Here is a 24,228-nt window from a genome sequence, read left to right as displayed (position 1 = left end):
ATCATTGGACCTATTCAAACCAGACAATAGACCGTTCCACCGAATCCAGCCGTGTCCGCCATAATATAAGTAAGTGTGCATCATTGATCAATGTTCTCGCAAAAAATATCTCATAACATGAGATGTGCACTTTAGTTTAAAGATAAATTATTGTGCACCTATAGCACTCCTCGCTGTCATTAAAACATAGCATGCCACAGGAAAAGTAATCAAGCGCATCCACTACAAATAGGCTATGTCTAAACTCATAAAGCTAATTTTGGTTTAACTTCTGTGTAATCGCTTTATGTAATTTCAGTGCTTATCTCCATTAATGAGAGTGAAATATTTAATGAAAATGTGTATATCGAAATGAAAACAGTTTAATATTGTTGTTTACTTCATTACTTTTCTCTCTCCAGGAAAAAAATTTGTATGCATAGGTCAGAGTTTGCGTGCAGGTGCGCAAATTTTCCAGTCAAGATTGTTTTTTATAAATCCCACCTTTTGTGTAGGAAGTGGCGTACGCCTCTTTCAGGGCAGGTTTTGTGCGTATGCAACAGTTATAAATGAGGCCCCTGTTGATTATTTTGACGATTAATCGAGTAATCAGATAATTATAATACATTTTTTTGTAGTAATAAAAATAGACCAAAGTGAGCAATAACTTTTAAAATTACTTAAAATACATATATAGTAATGAGGCAATAATAATTAGTTCAAATAATGTATCAAAAGCAAGTAATCATATGGTTTTATTGAACAAAACCATTAAAATACATACTATATTATAAACAAGAGAGCAAACATACATTACGCATTATAAAAAAATGCCTGCAGAGGGCGCCAACAGCCTGACGATTGTTTTTACAGTTTACTGTGCAATCTAATCCTTGTTTAATATTGACTAAACAACATTTAATTTAAATGTCCACCTAAATTTTAATATTTGGCCATTTCTTCGCGACAAATGCTACAGCCACTGTAATTTCTTGAATTTGTGGACATCAAAAGTGTGTAAACTCGGGAGTGAGGGTTTGAGCTTTTATTTTGAAATTACAGTGAACAGTTAGCATATTGAGAAAGATATTGATGTATTCTCCTAGGTTTGCATAGGTTTATAATAGTGATGTCAAACGATTAATCGCATGTGTGTGTATTGTGTATATTTATTTTGTATATATAAATAAACACACATACAGCATATATTTTGAAAATATTTGCATGTATATATTTATATTCATATAATTTATATCATATATAAATATATTTAATGTATAAACGTAACATGTTTTTCTTAAATATATACTTGTGTGTGTATTTATATATACATAATAAATATACACAGTACACACACATATATTATTGGATGCGATTAATCGTTTGACAGCACTAGTTTATAAATGATTTACCTTACACATCTGATGAAATGGCGCACGTTGCGTTCCCAGATGAATGTTATAATAAGCCCAAACTCATAAGCAATATGCAGAGATGAAATTTGAGATGCTCCACAGTCCACACATGTAAATGATAACAGTTCGTGTGGAGCAGCATTTATTGTGAATGGAGCTGCTCTGACACGCACACGTGACCTACACAAATATAATTAAAGCACATATATTAAACCTGCAATGCATGTATCTATTTAATTGAATTGTAGCGTTTCTGAATTCACAATAGCATTATGCTTTATTATGATTTTTTAAATGGGTTTAATATATCATGCAGCCTTGGAAAACGGTCTAATAAAGCGTTTCATGGATTCTTGCCCGTGAAATGTGCCACTTCCGGTATTTTGCTGATTACTTGACACAGGCAAAATGAAATCAATGATTTGTTTAGGTTACACTTTATTTTGATAGTCCACTTTAGACATTCTAACTATAAATAACTTTGTAACTACATGTCAACTACATGTAATCTAATTCTCATTCATTTGCAACTACATGTCTACTAACTCTCAGAGTAGACTGTTAGGGTAGGTTTAGGGTTAGTAGAATAAGTTGACGTATACTTGCAAAGTTTGTCATAGTCAGTATGTTGTGTGTTGTGGACCCGTCAAAATAAAATGTTAGAAGATATTAAACAGACACAGTCTACTAATACTCTAATGACTGCTAGTTGACATGTAGTTGCAAAGTTACTTACTGTTAGTAGAATGTCTAAAGTGGACTGTCGAAATGAAGTGTTACCTTTTTTTTAAATCGAATACTCTAATAGAATCGAGTAATCGTTGCAGTCCAAATTTGCTCCATAAACAGTCTTACATAAGATAATATGCATTCTAAAAATCTCAACACATGGGATAATATGAAATTGTAAATCCACTGTTTAATAGCTGGTGGTGTTTATGGAACAGCAGAAGCAAGGTGGGAAGTTGAAAAGAAAATGACATTTGAAACTTTTCTGAAGACAGCCATTTCCTCTTTGTGCATTCATACAATTCAATCACACATTCTTTCTTAGAGTTTCTCTCAGCAGTCTGCCTTCCATCATATTTTCGCACAAAACGAAACCTACTCTGCGTGTTGTGCCTGCGTGAGACTCTTTTACAAGTTTCTACACTGGACACAAACAGAGAGACGTGGCAGAATACAGTAGAACCCATTATGATCAGTGATGCTGTCTACACTGGATGCGGTGCAACGCAACACAAATCCCCGACAGTAAACTAATGCTTCGTTCTATTTATGATGAACTGACATAAATGATCTGCAAGGGTCGCTTTGTCACGTTCAGTGTAGACAGACTGTGGCACGACACGCAACTGTTGCGTCTGGTGTTATTAAGTTGGGTTTTTCAAATTGCGATGATCAAATGCCGGTTTAATGATAATTAGAATACTAAACCGGATCATTAAAATAACCTCACGGCCAATGTGTCAAAACAAAAAAAAAATTATTTGCATTGGAGGGAGTGGGACCTGTCTATATTATCTCACTCTGAATGGATGAAAACGTCTTGGCAAGCTACCACCAATCAGGCCAAGGGTTACTTGTAGCTCGCGAGCGACGTGTTGAAGACCCCTGAATTAAACAGATGGCATTTCTTTAATGAGGTTCATAATTACCACAGATATTTTGTTTAATGTTGACATTACAAATATTTAACATGATTACTCATTGACTTTGGAAACTTCATGTGCGACGTGACCATAAATTGTGTGTAACAAAATGAGTAATTTTATATCATGATAAAAATATCTTTCTAATCTAGTTATTTTTGCTGCAAAATAGTTTTTATAAAAAAGTTTTATATGCTATATACATTTTACAGTTATCAATACCAGTGGTGAAATAGCAGCAAAAGCTAATACTAGTTTAACATTTAGAAAGTACTTATAACTTCAGTTGTTTCAGTGCAATATACAACTAGTAATGAAACTTTTGACTTATTGAATGATTTTACTGTTCGCTCAGAAACCCCTTTTTGTAGTGGCCTTTGCCAAGTCATGTCCACTAAGTGGGTCAATTCAAAAAACCTTAGAAAAATGTAATAAATTCATTGTCACTCTGGTGAAATGTAGAGTGCGTATATAATATCACTCTGAATGGATGAAAACGTCTTGGCAAGCTACCACCAATCAGGCCAAGGGTTACTTGTAGCTTCATGAGCGACGTGTTGAAGACCCCTGAATTAAACAGATGGCATTTCTTTAATGAGGTTCATAATTACCACAGATATTTTGTTTAATGTTGACATTACAAATATTTAGTAAATATTTATTCTTCACTGACCAGTGCATAATGCTGACTTAACGCTGATGGTCGTGTCATGTTTTCAAAGTCTAGAAACTGTTCATGCTGCCTGGTTTGCAGAACGGGTGGTATTTTCCATTTATACAGAGAGAGTTTAGTGGCTAACAGAACTCATTATGTCATTCTTTATTGTTTTAAACATGTCATTCAGCTGTGCAGCAATTCTAGTTCAAATTCCTGCAGAGCTGCAGTTCTCTGGGGTGCAACCTTAACGTCCATATTTGCTTAATGATTTTTGTTCACTATTTAACCATATAGTGGCCTGCTATGCTGTTCATTAAACAAAAAATTAGTGCATCAGTAAACAAGTGAGTCATTTTTGAATGCAGTGTAAGTGAATTTACTCATTAGATGTTCTTGTTTCCTCTTAGGAGCTGTCTGAATCTTCTGTTGTCATTCTCTGAGAAAATCCCTGGTGCCTTATGGGAAGAGTTTCAATCTTCTGTCAAGGTCAGAGACAATACTTAATTGCATGTTTTATTACCATAAAGGTAACATATGGGGAATTAATGGATGGACCTAGATCATTAAACTATGAGGCAGAATGATACAATTAAGCATATTAGCTTCATATAAGCATCAGATTTTGATAAAGGATCAGCTTTATCAACCGTTGAATCACACCCGTCACACAATAACATAACTATTTTTTTTTTTATTCAAAGAACTATAAAGAGAACTTCGGAAAGAGGTCAAAATAAAAAAATGTATATCAGATGGCTTGATTAAGGGCTTTATGGGTTTACAAAACACTGAAAACTATTTTCAATGCACATTTGATCTCTATGTTATCAGCTGAATGCCACAACCTCAGTGCACACAAGGCTGCTATTGTGCAAGCCAGGAACAGCTAGAATGGCTGCACTCTGAAGTAGCTGAATAATGTGATATATTTTATTCACATAGTGAACAGAATCATATACACATACTATACATGTATACATGCGTACAAACAAATATTGTGTGCCGTGATTATAAAAATAGCACTGCTAGTTAGGGCTGGACGATTATCATACTGCATACCGGATGCGCTGTTTTCATTCAAATCAAAGCATAAATATATGTAGAAGACGTATCCGTGTGGTGCAGCTGACACAGAACAGTTTGCGTCCAGCGGATATTCTCCAAAACGGTGCTACGCTGACGTAGAGGAGACGAACTGTTGAATAAAGCCGTTATTTTTGTTTTCTTTGCATATAAAAAGTATTCTCGTAGCTTCGTAAAAATTATGATTGAACCCTTGATGTCACATAGATTATTTTACCGATCTCCTTGCAACGTTTCTGGACATTGATCGTGATTATTACTTTGCTGTCTATGAGAGGGTCAGAGAGCTGTCAGAATGCATCAGAAATATCTTAATTTGTGTCCCGAAGACGAACAAAGCTTTTATGGATTTGGAACGACATAGGGGTAAGTGATTAATGACAAAAATTTATTTGGGGTGGAGTAACCCTTTAAGTATTATTGTTATTTTTTCTCGTGATTTTGACATGGTATTGAGTATCATGTACTTTTAGCGGTATCGGTACCAACTACTAGATTTTTGGTATCGTGACATCCCTAGTTGCGAGATTGGCATGGCAACTTTTGTATTTGACAGCAACATGGCAGAGTAGGCATTCAGCGCTGCACTTTTTAAAAAAACGTTTCCTGAGTGCTGTGTCTCGCGGTTTTAGATGCAATGAGGTGTTCTGTGTGAATGTCCAGTAGTAACCTAGAGTAAATACTTGTGTATATTAGGGGTGGGAATCGCAGGGTACCTCACGATACGATATAATCACGATACATGGCTCACGGTAACGATAATATCACGATACAGCGATTCTGCGATAATCGATATATTTATAGAAAATCCTATAATGATACATCACCATATCTGTCTAAACAAAATGCCTGTGAAAGGGTTAAGTGCAAGTTTTCTTTCTTTATTTCTTGGACTTTACAAGTCCAAACTGTTAGAAAACAGCAACAACAAAAAAAAAGTTCTGTAAAAAAATAATCATTTTATTCTTGGACTTATTAAAAGCTTACACGTTTTGTTTTCTCTGTGTGTAAACAAACACATTTAACTGCTTATCAAGCAGAAAAAAACTAGATAAGTAGATAGATATAATATAAAGCTGGTACATTTCAAAATTTACCTGGAGTGCTTTCTCAACCTTTCTACTCCTCTCATCATAAAAACGGAGCCCCACATGAAGAAATAGCCGTTCACATCGCATCTTTTGCGCGCTCAGGTTCGTTATTTCAAATGTAGATGCATGGCAAGCACACACACTGCACACTTCTGCGCCGCATTGTGGCTCTGACAAGGTTTTGTTTCATCCTCCATGCCATAGGTGCAGATTTATGTTTCTGCCGGTCGGTGCCCACTGCCCTCACACTGCATAACGTGCACTTGTAATATCTGAGAGAGAGGGAGAGGATCCAGTTTTGTTCACATAAAACTGGACGCACCGTAGCCTGACACGCTGAGTCCATTCGGGCCGGGCTCGGGCCATTTTTTTTTTTTTTATAGATCGGGCTCGGGTTGGACTCGGGCTCATTTAACTTCTCTCCTTTTATTGTGCCCATATACGCGCAGAGCACACATGGCTACTGTATTAAATACTGATTATATTATAAATATTATACATCGCCTAAGCAATACGCAACGCATGCACGCATTAGCATACAGGTGATAGTTGACCATGCAGAGCATCAGGGAGAAGTTGGAGCGTGGAGTTACAAAAAGTTCCCAATGCTTCGGGAAAAGCTGCATTTTTTGATCAGCCATGCATTTGATGATGATCCTGACTCGCCATCTCCTCACTGGATGCGCCTTTAGAGAGAAATGCATCTTTAGGGATTTTATAATGAAAGAGTTTTTGTTTTCGATTCAAATTATTTCGTTTTATAGTAGTAATTCAAAGCTTTCTATAGATACTATATTTATCAAGTCAGTGTGGCAAGTAGGCTATATGCTGTGTTTCGGTTTTTCAGAAGCGCTCCGCTTGCTCAAAACCGAAACTGCTTTTGTTTCTTCTTTTTTTTCTTCTTTTTTTTTATAAAAGCACGTTTTGTTGATATTGTGAGTGCACACAAATAAAATTAGACCCTTTACAGTTCCGAACAACGTAGCCTATTACTCTTACCTTTATGAGCAAAAATGACAGCCTATTTTGAAATGTTTCCAATGCAAGTGATCGTTCTGGCGCGTCCTATAAAGCGCACTTCAGCTTCCACTCTCCGCACAAACTACTGGATATGCATCAGTGCACATTTATCTAGGTCAAGCGTTTAAACTAACATTGTGGAGCTGTTTTATAATTATAGATTTAATTTTAGAGAAGTCGTGATGATTTGAAATTTGAAATTGATCAAACATAGGATAGGCTATGATCAACTCGCTGTCTGCCGCTGGCCGCTTGGTCGTTACTTTAAAAAGCAAAAACGTACATTTAACGAATAAAAAAATGCTCCAAACGTTTTTCTAAATTAACTTAATAAAATAATGAAACGAAATACAATCACTTTGCCATTTCATACAAAACTGAACTATTTTAATAGCTGAAACAGTAGTAGATAAGCTGTTTTGGGAGAAGGGGGGAAAAAGACGGGCTCGAGTCGGACTCGGGCCGAGAATTCTGATGAGCTGTCGGACACGGGCCGGGCCAGGGCCTGAGCGTCTCGGGCTAGGGCCTAAATTTTAGGCCCGTGCAGGGCTCTAACGCACCGGCGGCGCTCACTCATATAGTGAGGGAAATCCACCAAAAATCATGCAGACAGTTACAGATTACACCTAATCAAACAGACGGTGAACACTATTAACCGCAATGATTACATGTTGTGATTAAACTTTGCAATTTAAACGTTTCGATTAAGCAAAATTTGGTAGTTTTATATGTTGTTCCAGGGTAAGCATCATCTGAGGTCTTCTGGGGGGTTGGCATCATCTCTTCTGTATCCAGACATTTTAAAACATTTGTTTACAGGAGATGCAAGTTATTATTTTCTACTTTTCACATTGCATTATTTAAAATGTATTTTGTTTGCTAGAGATGTTGGTTATTCTCTACTTTTAACATGGCAATATTATTTATTTTGTTTGCAAAAAATGAAAGTTATTTTCAATTTTTTTTTTTTTTTAGGAAACTTGCTTTTTACAGTAAAACTGAAATGTTTTCATTAGACGTCTTCATTTCAAGCAAGCTTTGTTTTCAGTTGTTCGAAATATTCAACAATTAACCATAAATAGTTTTTCCTTCAATTATTTTAAAATCACAAAGATAAGAAATGCACTCTTTCATTAGTAAAAAAAATATGCCACCTTTAATAGTTGAGTAAGCGACATCTGCTGACGGACATCTGCTGACGGACATCATGCTGCGTTGTCACGGGAACATGCCAGCTGAAGATAATGAGGAAATTACGTCGCTCCCTTTGCCAAGTGCATTCCAAACACTACAAAATGGCACGCATGTGCCCTGCTCGCTCCAAAGTCCCCACTCCAAGGGCTCTGCCCTTCAAAGGGAGCAGGGCATAGGGATGATCACTTCCATTTGGAATTTGCCCCGTGAACCGTTTGGTACGAATACACGTACCGTTACACCCCTAGTAATTAGAGATGGAGACTGAATTAGAGAAATGAATTACAGAACACAGGTAATAATTTCTGTGTTAGCTGTTTAAGCTGGAGATGGCATGGGGGAAAAAAATGTTTTTATGCCTAGATGTTCTAGTGCACAGAGATATGTAGTGTCTGCCTGAAGGGAGAAGGGGTGAGTGGGGGTTCTCCTGAAGTCCACTATCATCTCCACAGTTTTGAGCGTGTTCAGCTCCAGGTTGTTGTCACTGCACCAGACAGCCAGCTGCTCAATCTCTTGTCTGTAAGCAGACTCGTCACCATCCTGGATGAGAACGATGACTGCAGCGTCATATGCAAACTTCAGGAGTTTAAAAGAGGGGTCTTTAGAGGTGCAATCATTTGTGTAGAGAGAGAAAACCAGTGGGGAGAGAACGCAGCCCTGAGGAGTTCCAGTGCTGATGACGCGGGTGTTGGATGTGAATTTTCCCAGCCTCACTAGCTGCTGCCTCTCTGTCAGGAAACTGGTGATCCATTGACAGATGGAGATGGGTACAAAGAGCTGTGTCAGTTTATTCAGAAGGGTATATGGGATAACGGTGTTGAAAGCAGAGCTGAAGTCCACAAACAGGATCCTTGCATATGTCCCTGGTTTGTCCAGATGTTGGAGGAAGTAGTGCAGTTCCATGTTGACTGCATCATCCATAGACCTGTTTGCTCAGTAAGCAAACTGCAGGGGGTCCAGCAAGGGTCCAGTAATGTCCTTAAAGTAGGCCAACACCAGTCTCTCAAATGTCTTCATGAAATATGAATTATTAATTATTATGTAGTGAATAAAAAAAGTTTTTAAAAAATCTCATGTCACCAAGGACATTGTGATTTTTGGGTCACACGTCACTCAAGGTGCTGTGATGAGTATATCAGATGACCAATTCCCACCTTGCTCAGTTCAGAGCACCAGTTGAGGACTGTTAAAGCCTTTTCACACTGAATGTGAAAATCAGCGCAAATATTCCCTGCGATGACAATTTTGAATCAATAGATCCCTAATGGGGCTATTCACACCAGGCACGATCATTCACGGTGCGAAAAAGCGAAGATTTTTTTTTCCGTCGTGTGTGTCAATTTTTCTTCCCCGTCGCTCCGCGATGAAACAGGCCGTCTGATTAGATGAAGAGTATCCCGCATGAGAGAAGAGAGTGGATGCTGAGTTCTTGTTATCGTTTTTATTTGAGAACAGATTTATTCTCACATGTTCTTTATACAGAATATCGTTTCTATTAATTCTCCACTGAATTATGTGATCTAAAGATCACCGTCAGTTTTATTCCACGAGCACAAGTGTTACGAGTCCACTCTAGAATGCACGTTCACTCTAGACCTGTCAATCATATAATCATATCTCTTGCTCTTCTGTATATAAAAAATTAGAGAAACATTGTTCTACACATGAAATATGAAAGCAAATATACATATGATTATGACAATATACACTGCTCAAAAAAATTTAAGAAACACTTTGAAAACACATCAGATTTCAATGGGGAAAAATATCATGCTGGATATCTATACTGATACGGACTGAGTAATGTGCTATGAACGAAAGGATTCCACATCGTTTGATGGAAGTGAAAATTATCAACCTAAAGGGGCTGAATTCAAAGACACCCTGAAAATCAAAGTGAAAAAATTATGCAGCAGGCTAGTTTTGCTGAAATTTCATTGCAGCTACTCAAAATGGTACTCAGTAGTTTGTATGGCCCCCACGCGCTTATATGCTTCCTAATGAGACGATGGATGGTGTCCTGGGGTATTTCCTCCCAGATTCGGACCAGGGCATCACTGAGATCCTGGACAGTCTGAGATGCAACCTGACGGCGTCAGATGGACCGAAACATAATGTCCCAGGGGTGTTCTATTGGATTTAGGTAAGGCGAGCGTGGGGGCCATTCAATGGTATCAATTCCTTCATCCTCCAGGAACTGACTGCATACTCTCCGGGCATTGTCGTGCACAAGGAGAAATCCAGGAACCACTGACCAGCGTAGGTTCTGACAATGGGTCCAAGGATTTCATCCTGATACCTAATGGCAGTCAGGGTGCCATTGTCTAGCCTGTAGAGGTCTGTGCGTCCCTCCATGGATGTGCCTCCCCAGACCATCACTGACCCACCACCAAACCGGTCGTGCTGAACAATGTTATAGGCGGCATAATGTTCTCCACGGCTTCTCCGGACCCTTTCACATCTGTCATGTGCTAAGAGTGAACCTTCTCTCATCTGTGAAAAGCACAGGGCACCAGTGGCAGACCTGCCAATTCTGGTGTTCAATGGCAAATGCCAATCGAGCTCTGTTGACGGGCAGTGAGCACAGGGCCCACTAGAGAACGTTGGGCCCTCAGGCCATCCTCATGAAGTCTGTTTCTGATTGTTTGGTCAGAGACATTCACACCAGTGGCCTGCTGGAGGTCATTTTGTAGGGCTCTGGCAGTGCTCATCCTGTTCCTCCTTGCACAAAGGAGCAGACACCGGTCCTGCTGATTGGTTAAGGACCTTCTACTGCCCTGTCCAGCTCTCCTAGAGTAACTGCCTGTCTCCTGGAATCTCCTCCATGCTCTCGAGACTGTGCTGGGAGACACAGCAAACATTCTGGCAATGGCATATATTTATGTGCCATCCTGGAGGAGTTGCGCTGCCTGTGCAATCTCTGTAGGGTCCAGGTATCACCTCATGCTACCAGTAGTGACACTGACCCTAGCCAAATACAAAACTAGTGGAAAAACGATGAGAAAAGATGAGTAGGGAAAAAAATGTCAATGGCCTCCACCTTTAAACCCATTCCTGTTTTGGGGGTTGTCTCATTGTTGCCCATCTAGTGCACCTGTTGTTAATTTCATTAACACCAAAGCAGCAGAAACTGATTAACAACCCCCTCTGCTACTTAACTGACCAGATCAATATACCAGGAGTTTAGTTGACTTGATGCTATACTCTGAAAAAGTGTTCCTTCAATTTTTTTGAGCAGTGTTTTTATGCAGCTCATGGTATTTTTAGAATAAGGATGTTTATGCCAAATGACAAGCAGGTAGCGTTCAGTCCATTATAACATATAAAGAGTGCATGTCTGCCTATTATAGAAACTAAAGCCATTTTATATCACAATCAGAAGTTATTACAAGCACTCAATGATGGTTTAAAGTGGGGTTTGATTAAAAACATTAATAATTACATACATTTTGAAATGTAGCTTGATGCTAATTGTACCTCTAATTATATTTTCAGATGCATTCTTGTAAGCATTATGGATAGTTTGTGTTTCTGATGAAGAATCAAAAGTTATTTATCTTAATTTAATGGTATGTTGAGCAGCGAACAATGTAAAAGCCTTATACGAGATACATAGGCTACATTAGGAAAAAGTGCATTGCTGGTCGGCACCACTTAGTGTGCAGGCATGAATTAGCAGATGGCGATCAATCGTTTCACGCTCAGTGTGAAAACAATATTCGCTGGCAATTCGCCTTGCTTTTTCGCATCGTGCTTAGTGTGAAACAGCCTTTACTTTGACAATATGGGAGTGTTTCCCACAAGCTGTTCCACAATTTGAGATTCATTAACTGGAGGGAGTTGGTCAACTGATTTATCTGAAAGATTGGTGGTTTAGATAGCTAGTAGAGTCTTGGATCATCAACACAAAGAAGACACAATTTTAATAACATTAATGAAATTTATTAACAATAGATATGCAAGAGGAAATACAAAAACTAGTGATAATACCAATAAATGAATATGCACTGCTAACAGATAATAGACAACTAAACAAGAAGGAAGATACCAAATAAATCGTAGAAACAAATAAACGGAGTGAACACAGAATGGCTAAATGTCAAGTCAAGTCACCTTTATTTATATAGCGCTTTTAACAATACAGATTGTGTCAAAGCACTTAACAGTAAGATTAAAGACTCAATTTTCAGTTAAAGGCATTTCATTATTGAATTCAGAGATGTCATTGTCTAGCTCAGTTTAGTTTAAATAGTATCTGTGCAATCAAATCGACAATAATCGCTAGAAATGAAGTGTCCCTGCGCGACTTTAACCGAGCAACGACACCGAGCTACACAATTAAGTATCTTTTTTTCCTTCCTCAAACACTCTGCTTTCCTATCCTCTTTCCTTCTACCTCTATCATGTGTCTCCAAAACATTCTGGTTCTCTCTCAGCCACGCTCTAACATCACTCGCAGACGGCAACGTAATCCTGCTAACCTACGCCCTATCTCTACATCTTCCACTACACCTCTGGCTTTCTCTGTGGGTCTCTGGAATTGTCAGTCAGCCGTCAACAAAGCTGATTTCATTTCTGCCTTTTCTTTAAAATCCACTCTCAGCATCTTGGGCTTGACTGAGACCTGGATTCGTCCAGAAGACTCAGCAACCCCAGCTGCTCTCTCTACTAATTTCTCTTTCTCTCACACTTCGTGTCAAGTTGGCCGGGGTGGGGGTACTGGCCTGCTCGTTTCAAACAATTGGAAATACTCAACCCGCTCTACCCTATGCAATTACAACTCATTTGAATCTCATGCCATTACTGTATCAGCTCCGATAAAACTCCAGATTGTGGTAATCTACCGTCCCCCTGGACAAATTCTAGCCACCTTCCTAGAGGAGCTGGACGGATTGTTGTCCTCTTTTGTGGAGGATGACACTCCACTCTTAGTCTTTGGTGATTTCAACATTCACCTAGACAAGCCTTATGCTACAGACTTCCACTCACTCCTAGCTTCATTTGATCTCAATCGCCTTACCACTACTAGCATGCACAAATCAGGCAACCAACTTGATTTAATTTACACACGCAATTGTACTGCAGATAACATTCTGGTACAACCGCTACATATCTCGGACCATTTCTTCATTACATTTACACTACATTTTGCTACCCGTGTGCCACCAACCCCCCTACCGGTTACTTTTAGACGAAACCTACGCTCCCTTTCTCCTTCCCATCTTTCCTCTGTAGTATCCTCCTCTCTTCCCTCACCTACCCATTTCTCATCTCTGGATGTAAACGCAGCTACTGAAACTTATGCTCTACCTTAACTTCTTGCCTAGACGACATTTGTCCTCTCTCCTCTAGGTCAGCACGGGCTGCCCCTTCTAACCCCTGGTTATCTGATGTTCTTCGTGAACATCGGACTAAACTCAGAGCGGCAGAGAGAAAATGGCACAAATCAAACAACCCGTTGGACCTGAGTAGGTATCAGTCTCTGCTCTCATCTTTCTCTGCTGATGTCCACACTGCCAAATCCTCACATTTCCACAACAAGATCAACAGCGCTCCAGACATGCGTAATCTCTTCAGAACATTTAATTCTCTCCTCTGTCCCCCTCCACCACCTCCCACCACTTCTATTACAGCTGATGACTTTGCAACTTTTTTTACAGACAAAACTAGATCGATCAGTGATCATTTCTCACCTCCACGCACACAGGACCCCCAACCAACCACATCCACTGCTAAAACTCCCATCTTCTCCTTCTGTCCCCTGACGGAGGCTGAAGTATCCAAACTTCTCCTCTCCAACCATCCTACAACATGTCCTCTTGACCCAATCCCCTCGCACCTTCTGCAAGCAATCTCTCCCACGCTCTTACCGGCACTCACACACATCATCAACACATCCCTACTCACAGGCATCTTCCCCACTGCGTTCAAGCAGGCTCGGGTAACCCCACTGCTCAAAAAACCTACATTAAACACTTCTCTTATAGAAAACTATAGACCTGTCTCTCTCATTCCATTCATAGCGAAAACACTTGAACGTGTTGTCTTCAACCAGGTCTCATTGTTTCTTTCACAGAACAACAAACTGGATGCTAAACAGTCAGGTTTCAGGAGTGGCCATTCAACTGAGACTGCGCTTCTTTCGGTCACTGAAGCCCTGCGAATTGCAAAAGCCCATTCCAAATCATCAGTCCTCATTCTGCTGGATCTATCTGCCGCGTTTGACACTGTCAATCATCAGATACTCCTCTCCACCCTCTCATCACTGGGCATCGCTGGAATTCCACCGCTGGTTTGAATCCTATCTCACTGGTAGGTCTTTCAGGGTGGCCTGGGAGGGAGGTATCCAGCACATACACTGGTCACTGGGGTTCCTCAGGGATCGGTTCTTGGACCCCTCCTCTTCTCCACATACACTACATCACTGGGTCCCATCATACAGGCACATGGATTCGCCTACCACTGCTATGCTGATGACACACAGCTCTATCTCTCCTTTCAACCAGATGATCCAACGGTAGCTGCAAGGATCTCAGGTTGCCTGGCGGACATCTCGGCTTGGATGAAAGAACATCACCTTCAGCTCAACCTGGCAAAGACTGAGCTTCTTGTCTTTCCCGCCGCTCCAACTCTACAGCATGACATCACGATCCAGTTAGGTTAATCAACAATTACCCCATCAACTTCGGTCAGAAATCTTGGTGTAGTCTTTGATGACCAGCTGACCTTCAAAGACCACATTGCAAAGACTGCTCGATCTTGCAGGTTTGCACTACACAACATCAGAAAGATCAGGCCCTTTCTGACGGAGCATGCTGCACAACTTCTTGTCCAGGCCCTTGTCATTTCTAGGCTGGACTACTGCAATGCTCTTCTGGCTGGACTTCCATCAAACACAGTCAAACCTCTACAAATGATTCAGAATGCAGCGGCACGACTGGTCTTCAAGGAACCCAAAAGAGCCCATGTCACACCTCTCTTTATCTCATTGCATTGGCTACCAATCGCAGCTCGCATCAAGTTCAAGACACTGATGCTTGCTTATAGAACAACCACAGGTTCAGCACCCGCCTACATGCACTCACTGTTAAGAATCTACATGCCCTCCAGAAGTCTGAGATCTGCTAGTGAGCGACGCCTCGTGGTACCATCACAAAGAGGCTCAAAATCACTCTCCAGAACATTCTCGTTCACCATTCCTGGCTGGTGGAATGATCTTCCCACCCATATTCGGAGTGCTGGATCCCTGTCAATCTTCAAGCAACAGCTGAAAACTCATCTCTTTCGACACTACTTGACTTCACCTTACACATAAAAAAAAAAAAAAAAAAAACTCTTTCTCCTTACTTATTCCTTCCCTTGCTAGCTTGTACTTATTTAAACAATGCCTGAGACTTGGAGTTACAAGCACTTCGTTTGTCGGATTGCCTCTTCAAGATGAATTGCTTTATGTATTCCCCAATTGTAAGTCGCTTTGGATAAAAGCGTCTGCAAAATTACTAAATGTAAATGTCCCCAACTGAGCAAGCCAGAGGCGATAGCGGCAAGGAACCAAAACTCCCTCTGTGACAGAATGGAGAAAAAAAAACCTTGGGAGAAACCAGGCTCAGTCGGGGGGCCAGTTCTCCTCTGACCAGATGAAACTAGCCTGACGTGCACCTCTCCAAAAATGTAACAACACATCAATTCTACACGGACCGCAAGTGCTGTGATTGGTCTGCTAGTACGTTCCACAGTTGGGTGATCAATCCAATCAGCATTAATTAAAGTTTCTTAAGGGTCAAGATCAAGTTCTGCATCTCCTGCGCTTCATCAAGCCACTCCCATAATAGCTGTCACCACTCAAATCAATGCACGCCTCAGATTAACTGTATAGCATGTGTGTAAGACTCCAATACAATTATAAAGTAATTATTTTATCATGAATAAATATTTCAATGAGTGAAACTGGCTGTGAGGATACTCTTCTAATAAAGTAGCAGTGGCTGGGACAGATTTTAAGTATCAGTTCTGCTTAAAAAGATGCAATCTAATCCTTTTTACATGAAATAAGCCTGCTCCCGAGCAGGTTTAAGCTAACGGGCCTGTTGTTATGACAGCAACTCCGGGATGAGCTTTGAAGAACCAACCAATCCAAGATCAGGCGAAATCGTCAACAGTCAAATCCAGCTAACGGAGTTAGTGACGTACGAAGAATGTACCCCAGGCAGCTGGGTCAGATGGATCTTCACGGGGTCCTTTACAGCCTGGCTGCATCATTAAGAAGCCGTGTGTTTCAGGTAGTGTCTGCCAATGCGGAGGTCCTTGACGGACTGGGCTGCAGTGCTTTCAGAGCAGCAAGAGTCAGACGGGGTCTGTCACTGCTGGGTCCTTTGCAACTGAAGGGCAGGTAAATGCGATATAGAGGGTTTACTGAAGAGCTCAATAAAACCTTAGCGGTCTTGAAGTATCTTTCCTTGTCAGGCCAGAAACTCAGAATGCTGTATCTATCCATCAGACTTTGAAGATCTTCTTCGGTGTGCGAGATCAGAGCGGCATCATCTGCGAACAGCATCTCTCTGATGAGCACTGTGCGGACCTTGGTCTTGGCCTTCAGGCGGGACAGGTTAAACAACTTCCCATCGCTTCTGGTGTGCAGGTGAACACCTTCTTCCAAGACCTTGAAGGCGAAGTTCAGCATCAGCGAGAAGAAGATGCCGAACAATGTCAACTATATCACAAAGAATCTACAACATTCTATTACAGTGTTTTTGTATTTGTATATGACAATTTGCCGCTGCACATCTTGCACTTTAGTTGCCATAGTTTCACTTAAGTTATCCGTCTGCCGCAGTCACACTAGACTTTAAGCTTACAAATGTTTTGGACACTGAAATGGTGTAATGCTCTTCAGCGTATTTTAAATAATTTAAGTTAAGCACATATCAAATAATAATAAATCCAAAATGTAAAAACATGCAATGTACTCCAATTTTCTGCAGCGCTGCAGTTTTAAACTTATTCTTGTTATTTATGCTGTAATGCATGGATCTTCTATTGGTAACACGGTTTCACGTGATATGAATTTGCTGGTCAGAGTTCACCAAATTTGTACTTTGGAACTTAGGGAAATGCGAAACTTCTTTGCAGGAGCTTGCGTTTCCACTCTCCCAAATTTTCATGCTTATGAATGGAAGCCAATGGAATGAAAAGTGTAGTGTGACCGCCCTGCATTCTCAGTGCTATATGAACAGAACTGCACTGTGGCAGTAATTGTCTGTCAAGTAATATAATGTGAAAGCCACACTGAACTGTATAATCATGTTGATGTCTTGTCTTTGTTAATCATAAGAGGTTTCCTTTACTCAAATGAGTTGCGTTCATCCATAGATTAAAAGTAGTTGCGGTGCATGCAAGCTGAAAGGCTTAAATGTCCTTTCTGTAAAAACAAAACATACAAAGCTGTTATTAACCTTTTAAAATGATGAATTAACTGAAAATTGAGTGTTTAATCTTGTCATTTTACATTATTACACACTATTTTCCTATTTTGATATTGGAAAGTTGCTTTGACACAATCTGTATTGTTAAAAGCGCTATATAAATAAAGGTGACTTGACTTAAAATGTCCTGTGGATGAACTTGATTGGATTCATTTAATAATGTATTTAATAATTGTGATCAAACTTTCCAGTGTTATAGAGCTCACCTAATTTGATACAGTTGCTATGATTTCCTGACTTAGAATACAGTTGTAACTTCAGCTAATGGTTTATTAAGATCTGCTGAATGGAAAAATAGGCTGTTTATGATTTTTAAGTTTTAAGGCACAAAAATAACTCGACTGAGTTCAGCAGTTCTCACAAGCCAGCTTAATATGGCTTCCGAAAGATACAGTAGGTTAGTTGACAAGACCGTCAAGAATGCCAGACAGCTAGTGGATTTGAAGATATATAGTGTGCCTTAAAGAAATATAGTCCTCGCTCTTTCACCTCTTGAGATGATACACAATCTTTTCTCATCTTTCTCTTTATTTGATTTATTAAGCGTTTTTAAACAACAGTCCATTGACCAAAGAGCTGTACAATATATAAAACACATAAAAGAACAATCACAGCCGTTAAACTACAAATATGAACAAAACAAAATTACAAAAATGTTCCGTTACATCTGTGACACTGGCCAATAGGAGCACAGAAGTGCCTTTGTACGTGCTTTCAAACAAACTGAAACAGAAGAGAGAATGATATCGTTCCTGCGAGGTGGAATTTTACAATGGAGGAAATGTTCATGGTGCTATGGCAATAATACACCTACATTTATGATGTTTCCTCAAGGAACTACTACGACAGAGTGAAAAAAGGTCAAATATAAACTGTTTTACCTCCTTTCTTTTTGACAGTCTGTACTGTTCTTTTCATGCAATCCAGATTTGTGTCCGCTCTCACGTTTTCTTTCTTTTTTGGGCTTTTCTAAGGACAAGACAGAGCAAAACATGCTTTTTGCTAGACATTGTTTGTTTACGTTCATGTCACCTGCTGTCTAGTCATGCCGTATCGATAACAGCACGCACATCGTTAAAGACAGTAAGCACTGAATGGTCAGGTAACAACATGTAGTCTGACATGTTTCTTGTTCACAACATGATTTTAGGAGTCAAAAATTGCATAAATTGACACAGTGACTGTCATAACCAAAAAAACATTGTGTAGTCTGAACTGGGCTTTAGGAATCGTTAAGGCCAACTGGTCAGCTTGGCTCATAGTTCTCAATCAGTTCCACCAAATACAGTGGAGCCATGCTATTCAATGGTTTATAAACAAAAAACTAAAATTTTAAATTAATTCATTTTAAAGAGTTCAAAACAGGAGTAATATGGTCTCTCTTACGAGTACCTTCTAAAAGACTAGCAGCAACATTTTGATCCAGTTGAAAGCAGTTAAGCAATGATTTATTAATACCAACATATAGAAAGTTACAGTAACCTAACCTTGTAAAAACTAAATCACGAATAACTTATTCCAGATCACGCATGAACAAAAATGGTTTACCTTCGCTATTAATCTTAGATGATAAAAACAGGATTTAGGCTAGGACATAGAGAATATAGAATGGCCAAAAAAATCAGTACTCCACCAGTCAGTACTCTTACTATTTTTTTTTTTGAATATTTTGTTTATTGAGTTTTTACATTAAAATTTAAACAGTACTCTCTCCCCCCACCCCATAACCACGGCCTTAAAAAAATACAAATACAAATAAAGAGTCCCATGCTTGTTCAGTCCATATGATATCATTTAAGGCGAAAGGCCTGACAACATCCAAAGATAAATAAATTAATTAATAAAAAATAAAATTAATAAAATAAATGAATATATAAAAATAAATAAAACAAATTGCAGAAGAGGTACATCTTCATTAAGAAAAAAATAAATAATTACATAAATAAATATAAGTACACACTTTCAGAATACCTGTCTAGATAACATAGTAAAGGAACTAAAATTACTGGTAACAGAGGCAGAGTGGGGCAAAAAAGTATTTAGTCAGCCACCAATTGTGCAAGTTCTCCCACTTAAAAAGATGAGAGAAGCCTGTAATTTTCATCATAGGTATACCTCAACTATGAGAGACAAAATGAGAAAAAAAAAATCCAGAAAATCACATTGTAGGAGTTTTAAAGAATTTATTTGCAAATTATGGTGGAAAATAAATATTTGGTCAATAACAAAATTTCATCTCAATACTTTTTTTATATACCCTTTGTTGGCAATGACAGAGGTCAAACGTTTTCTGTAAGTCTTCACAAGGTTTTCACACACTGTTGCTGGTATTTTGGCCCATTCCTCCATGCAGATCTCCTCTAGAGCAGTAATGTTTTGGGGCTGTCGCTGGGCGACACGGACTCCAAAGATTTTCGATGGGGTTGAGATCTGGAGACTGGCTAGGCCACTCCAGGACCTCGAAATGCTTCTTCTGAAGCCACTCCTTCGTTGCCAGGCGGTGTGTTTGGGATCATTGTCATGCTGAAAGACCCAGCCACGTTTCATCTTCAATGCCCTTGCTGATGGAAGGAGGTTTTCACTCAAAATCTCACGATACATGGCCCCATTCATTCTTTCGTTTACACGGATCAGTCGTCCTGGTCCCTTTGCAGATAAACAGCCCCAAAGCATGATGTTTCCACCCCCATGCTTCACAGTAGGTATGGTGTTCTTTGGATGCAACTCAGCATTCTTTCTCCTCCAAACACGACAAGTTGAGTTTTTACCAAAAAGTTCTATTTTGGTTTCATCTGACCATATGATCATCCAAATGCTCTCTAGCAAACTTCAGACAGGCCTGGACATGTACTGGCTTAAGCAGGGGGACACGTGTGGCACTGCAGGATTTGAGTCCCTGGCGGCGCAGTGTGTTACTGATGGTAGCCTTTGTTACTTTGGTCCCAGCTCTCTGCAGGTCATTCACTAGGTCCCCGTGTGGTTCTGGGATTTTGCTCACAGTTCTTGTGATCATTTTGACCCCACGGGTGAGATCTTGCGTGGAGCCCCAGATCGAGGGAGATTATCAGTGGTCTTGTATGTCTTCCATTTTCTAATAATTGCTCCCACAGTTGATTTCTTCACACCAAGCTGCTTACCTATTGCAGATTCAGTCTTCCCAGCCTGGTGCAGGTCTACAATTTTGTTTCTGGTGTCCTTTGACAGCTCTTTGGTCTTAGCCATGGTGGAGTTTGGAGTTGGACTGTTTGAGGTTGTGGACAGGTGTCTTTTATACTGATAACGAGTTCAAACAGATGCCATTAATACAGGTAACGAGTGGAGGACAGAGGAGCCTCTTAAAGAAGTTGTTACAGGTCTGTGAGAGCCAGAAATCTTGCTTGTTTGTAGGTGACCAAATACTTATTTTACCAAGGAATTTACCAATTAATTCTTTAAAAATCCTACAATGAGATTTTCTGGATTTTTTTCTCATTTTGTCTCTCATAGTTGAGGTATACCTATGATGAAAATTACAGGCCTCTCTCATCTTTTTAAGTGGGAGAACTTGCACAATTGGTGGCTGACTAAAGACTTTTTTGCCCCACTGTACATGCATACATATATACTCAAACCTAAATATATTAAATAAATAGGTGACCTTTAGAAAAGAAAAAGAAAAGGAAATAAATAAATAAAACAAGATATGGAAAAAAGATATAAGAAAAGAGGTGGAGGTTGAGACTGGCTACTCCATCCTAAAGGCCAGGGAGCTCTTCAAAGTATTTAATAAAGGGAGACCATTTGTCTAGGAACTTACGTTTCGAACCTCGAATCATGTATTTAATCTTTTCCAACTGAATATAAGACATTACTTCTTTTATCCAGCTACCATGAGTTGGGGGGTCTGCCCTTTTCCACTTAAATAATATTAAACGCCTTGCTAGCAGTGTAGTGAAGGCAATTACAGAATGGATATCTTTCCTGAGATCTATACCCTCAGGCAACACACTAGAAATGCCCATCAAGGGATCAGGGTCAATCGGGATGCCATATATCTGTTTATTAGGGGTGTCCCCGACTAAGGATTTTCATAGTCGAATCAGGATTTTCGAATCTTGCTGACAGTCGACTGATAGTCGAATCATATGTTTTGGGGGCGGGGTCAAAATACATTACCAAGAGTCAAGTCAGACATTCAACAGTCATAAATACTGACGTTAATACACAGGGAAAATGTGTAATGGACGCCTCGCAGATACAAACGGAGTGAATAATGTTTTATGTTCTGATTAAAAGATAGTTAACATTAAAAGTCAGCGAAACCCTAAGAATTCACAACATTTTTTACAATAGTGCTCTTCTTATAACGTTATGTATATGACAGTTATTAATGTTCTGCATTTCTGTTTTGAGTTGTGCGCGCTGAATGACCAGTAGAATTAATTATTTGATAGAAGGTTTTTAATCAATGGGATTTAACTCATTTATCTCATATAAAATACGCTTCATTATTTATACAACATAACGTTGATATAACAACTTGGCTATATGCACAAAACGCCCCGATGGATGAACGTGTCTGCGCGGCTCTGAATTAACTCCTTTTGTGGACGCGTTCTTGACGCAACAACGTGCAGAAACACGGCAACTGAACTCTAAAAATTCACAGCATTTTATTATAATAGTGTTATCATTATAATGTTATGTGTATATGACAGTCCCAGTCATAGTTTTTACTATTCTGCATAGTTGTTTGTCCTGCTCGCGCTGCGCACTAAAGAGATAATCACTGTTCAATAAAGCGCTTTACTGCAGCGACTCAACCAAATGCATCTTATACGAGATAAATAATATATACACGATATATATAAACCGGCTGAAATGTTTTGAAATCAGTATCCTACCTGATCAGTATCCTACCTGATCGAAAAAAAATCCAGTCTTTCACTCTGCGTCAGTTTGAGTCTTGTTAAAGTTTTAAATCCTTGCCACCAAAATGCTCCTCTGTGGTCACGGATTATGGAAAGTGAAACTTAAATCTATAGGGGTGGTTATATTTATTCACGCACGTTAAGATATTTATTTAAAGATTTTTTTTTTTTTTTTCAGATTCTTATTTACAGCATTATCATAATAGGCTGTATATTAACTTATTGGGAGAAAACCGGTAGTTCTATGTGAAATCAGACATTGCACGCCATATAGCCAAAATGGTATGATCATAACACCCCGCGAATATTCGACTGAGAGATTGGGAGTCAAATCAGGCTCCTCGAATCGAAGCATCTAATCGTCGACTATTTGGGGTCACCCCTACTGTTTATATGATTCAAAAATCTTCTTCCAAAACTCCTCTAGCTTGGGACACAACCAGAACATATGAGCAGTAGTAGCAGGTGATTGTGAGCACCTACCGCATACAGGGTTAATATTTTGGTAAATCTTGGCTAGTTTAAAGTTAGTGAAATGAAGCCTATGGAGAACCTTAAATTGAACTAAGCCATGTCTCGCACAGGGCGAGGAGGAATGCACCTGATTTAAAGCATCTTCCCATTCTACATCTGTAAATTCTGTGCCCAAATCATTTTGCCAGGCTTTACGAATATAATCCAGGTTCTGTGGATCTATAGATGTTATAATAGAGTATATGCTTGAGATTAGTCCCCTGCCATGTGGGTTCAAATCAAGCAAATTCTCAATAGGTGATGTAGGGGGGATTTCTGGGAAGGAGACAAAGACCTTCTTAATGAGACTCCTAATCTGCAAATATCTAAAAAATTGAGATCTAGGTAAAGCAAAATTACGTACAAGCTCTTCAAAAGAGCAGAAAGTATTATCTAGATATAAAACTTTTAGAAGCCTAATCCCCCTCTCCTCCCATATGCAAAAAGCTGAATCCATGTAAAATGGTGGGAATAAACTATTAGAGACAATAGGACCCAAAATGGAAGCTGATTGTAGACCAAAATGTCTTCTAAATTGGGCCTAAATTTTTAAGGTGTGAGTCAATACAGGATTAGGGGAGGAGATATAATTCTTTCCCACCAGAGGAAGTGAAGAACAAACTAGGGAAGTAAGTTTGACATTAGTACATGATTGTTCCCCTTGCACCCACAAAGGGGTATTTTGGGGATCTACACTAGATAACCAGTAGATTATCTTCTGAATGTTACTTGCCCAGTAATAAAATAAAAAATTAGGTAGAGCCATCCCTCCCTGACATTTTAATCTCTGTAAAAAAGTCTTCCTAATCCGAGGGGTCTTATTCCCCCACAAGAAGGAGGTAATTAGACTATCCAGCTTAGTAAAAAAATTATTCCTAATAAAAATGGGTATATTCGAAAATAAATACAGAAACCGTGGTAAAACAGACATCTTAATTAGGTTAGTACGGCCTGCTAAAGACAGGGGTAAAGAGGACCATTTCACAAAGTCCTTTTTACATCGATCCAATAGTGAACAAAAATTGGCCTTAAACAAATTATTAAACGATCTGGTGACTTGTACACCTAAGTATTTGAAGCCCTCACGAACTATTCTAAAGGGGATAAAGGAAGAGTCTCTATAGGAGGTCGGAGTGATCGGGAAAAACTCACTTTTATTCAAGTTTAGCTTATAGCCAGAGAATTTGCCAAACTCCTTTAATAATGAAATAATTTGAGGTATTGATGTGGC

The 24,228-nt window shown here is 39.3% G+C and overlaps 2 protein-coding genes across 2 annotated transcripts in view; both read left to right on the top strand.

Moving 5' to 3' along the window:
* Nucleotides 1-24,228, top strand: part of znf292a (zinc finger protein 292a) — a 52,126-nt gene that overhangs the window by 2,397 nt on the left and 25,501 nt on the right. Inside the window, exon 3 of the mRNA XM_058748787.1 lies at nt 4,112-4,190. Within this exon, the coding sequence (XP_058604770.1) occupies nt 4,112-4,190 (79 nt within the window). The remainder of the gene's footprint in view (nt 1-4,111; nt 4,191-24,228) is intronic.
* Nucleotides 8,546-14,366, top strand: LOC131522918 (uncharacterized). Its single transcript, XM_058748788.1, has 2 exons — nt 8,546-13,560; nt 14,169-14,366. The coding sequence occupies exon 1, from the start codon at nt 12,496-12,498 to the stop codon at nt 13,405-13,407; it is 912 nt and encodes a 303-aa protein (XP_058604771.1). The 5' UTR covers nt 8,546-12,495; the 3' UTR covers nt 13,408-13,560; nt 14,169-14,366.

Source organism: Onychostoma macrolepis, chromosome 17 (genome assembly GCF_012432095.1).
Source record: "Onychostoma macrolepis isolate SWU-2019 chromosome 17, ASM1243209v1, whole genome shotgun sequence".
In the NCBI taxonomy this organism is placed as follows: domain Eukaryota; kingdom Metazoa; phylum Chordata; class Actinopteri; order Cypriniformes; family Cyprinidae; genus Onychostoma; species Onychostoma macrolepis.
The sequence above is the reverse complement of the archived record's forward strand: the minus strand, read 5'-3'. Positions and strand labels throughout refer to the sequence as shown.

What these genes read in the sequence shown, in the direction of transcription:
- LOC131522918 (XM_058748788.1), top strand. Translation starts at nt 12,496, where the DNA reads ATGTGTCTCCAAAACATTCTGGTTCTCTCTCAGCCACGCTCTAACATC.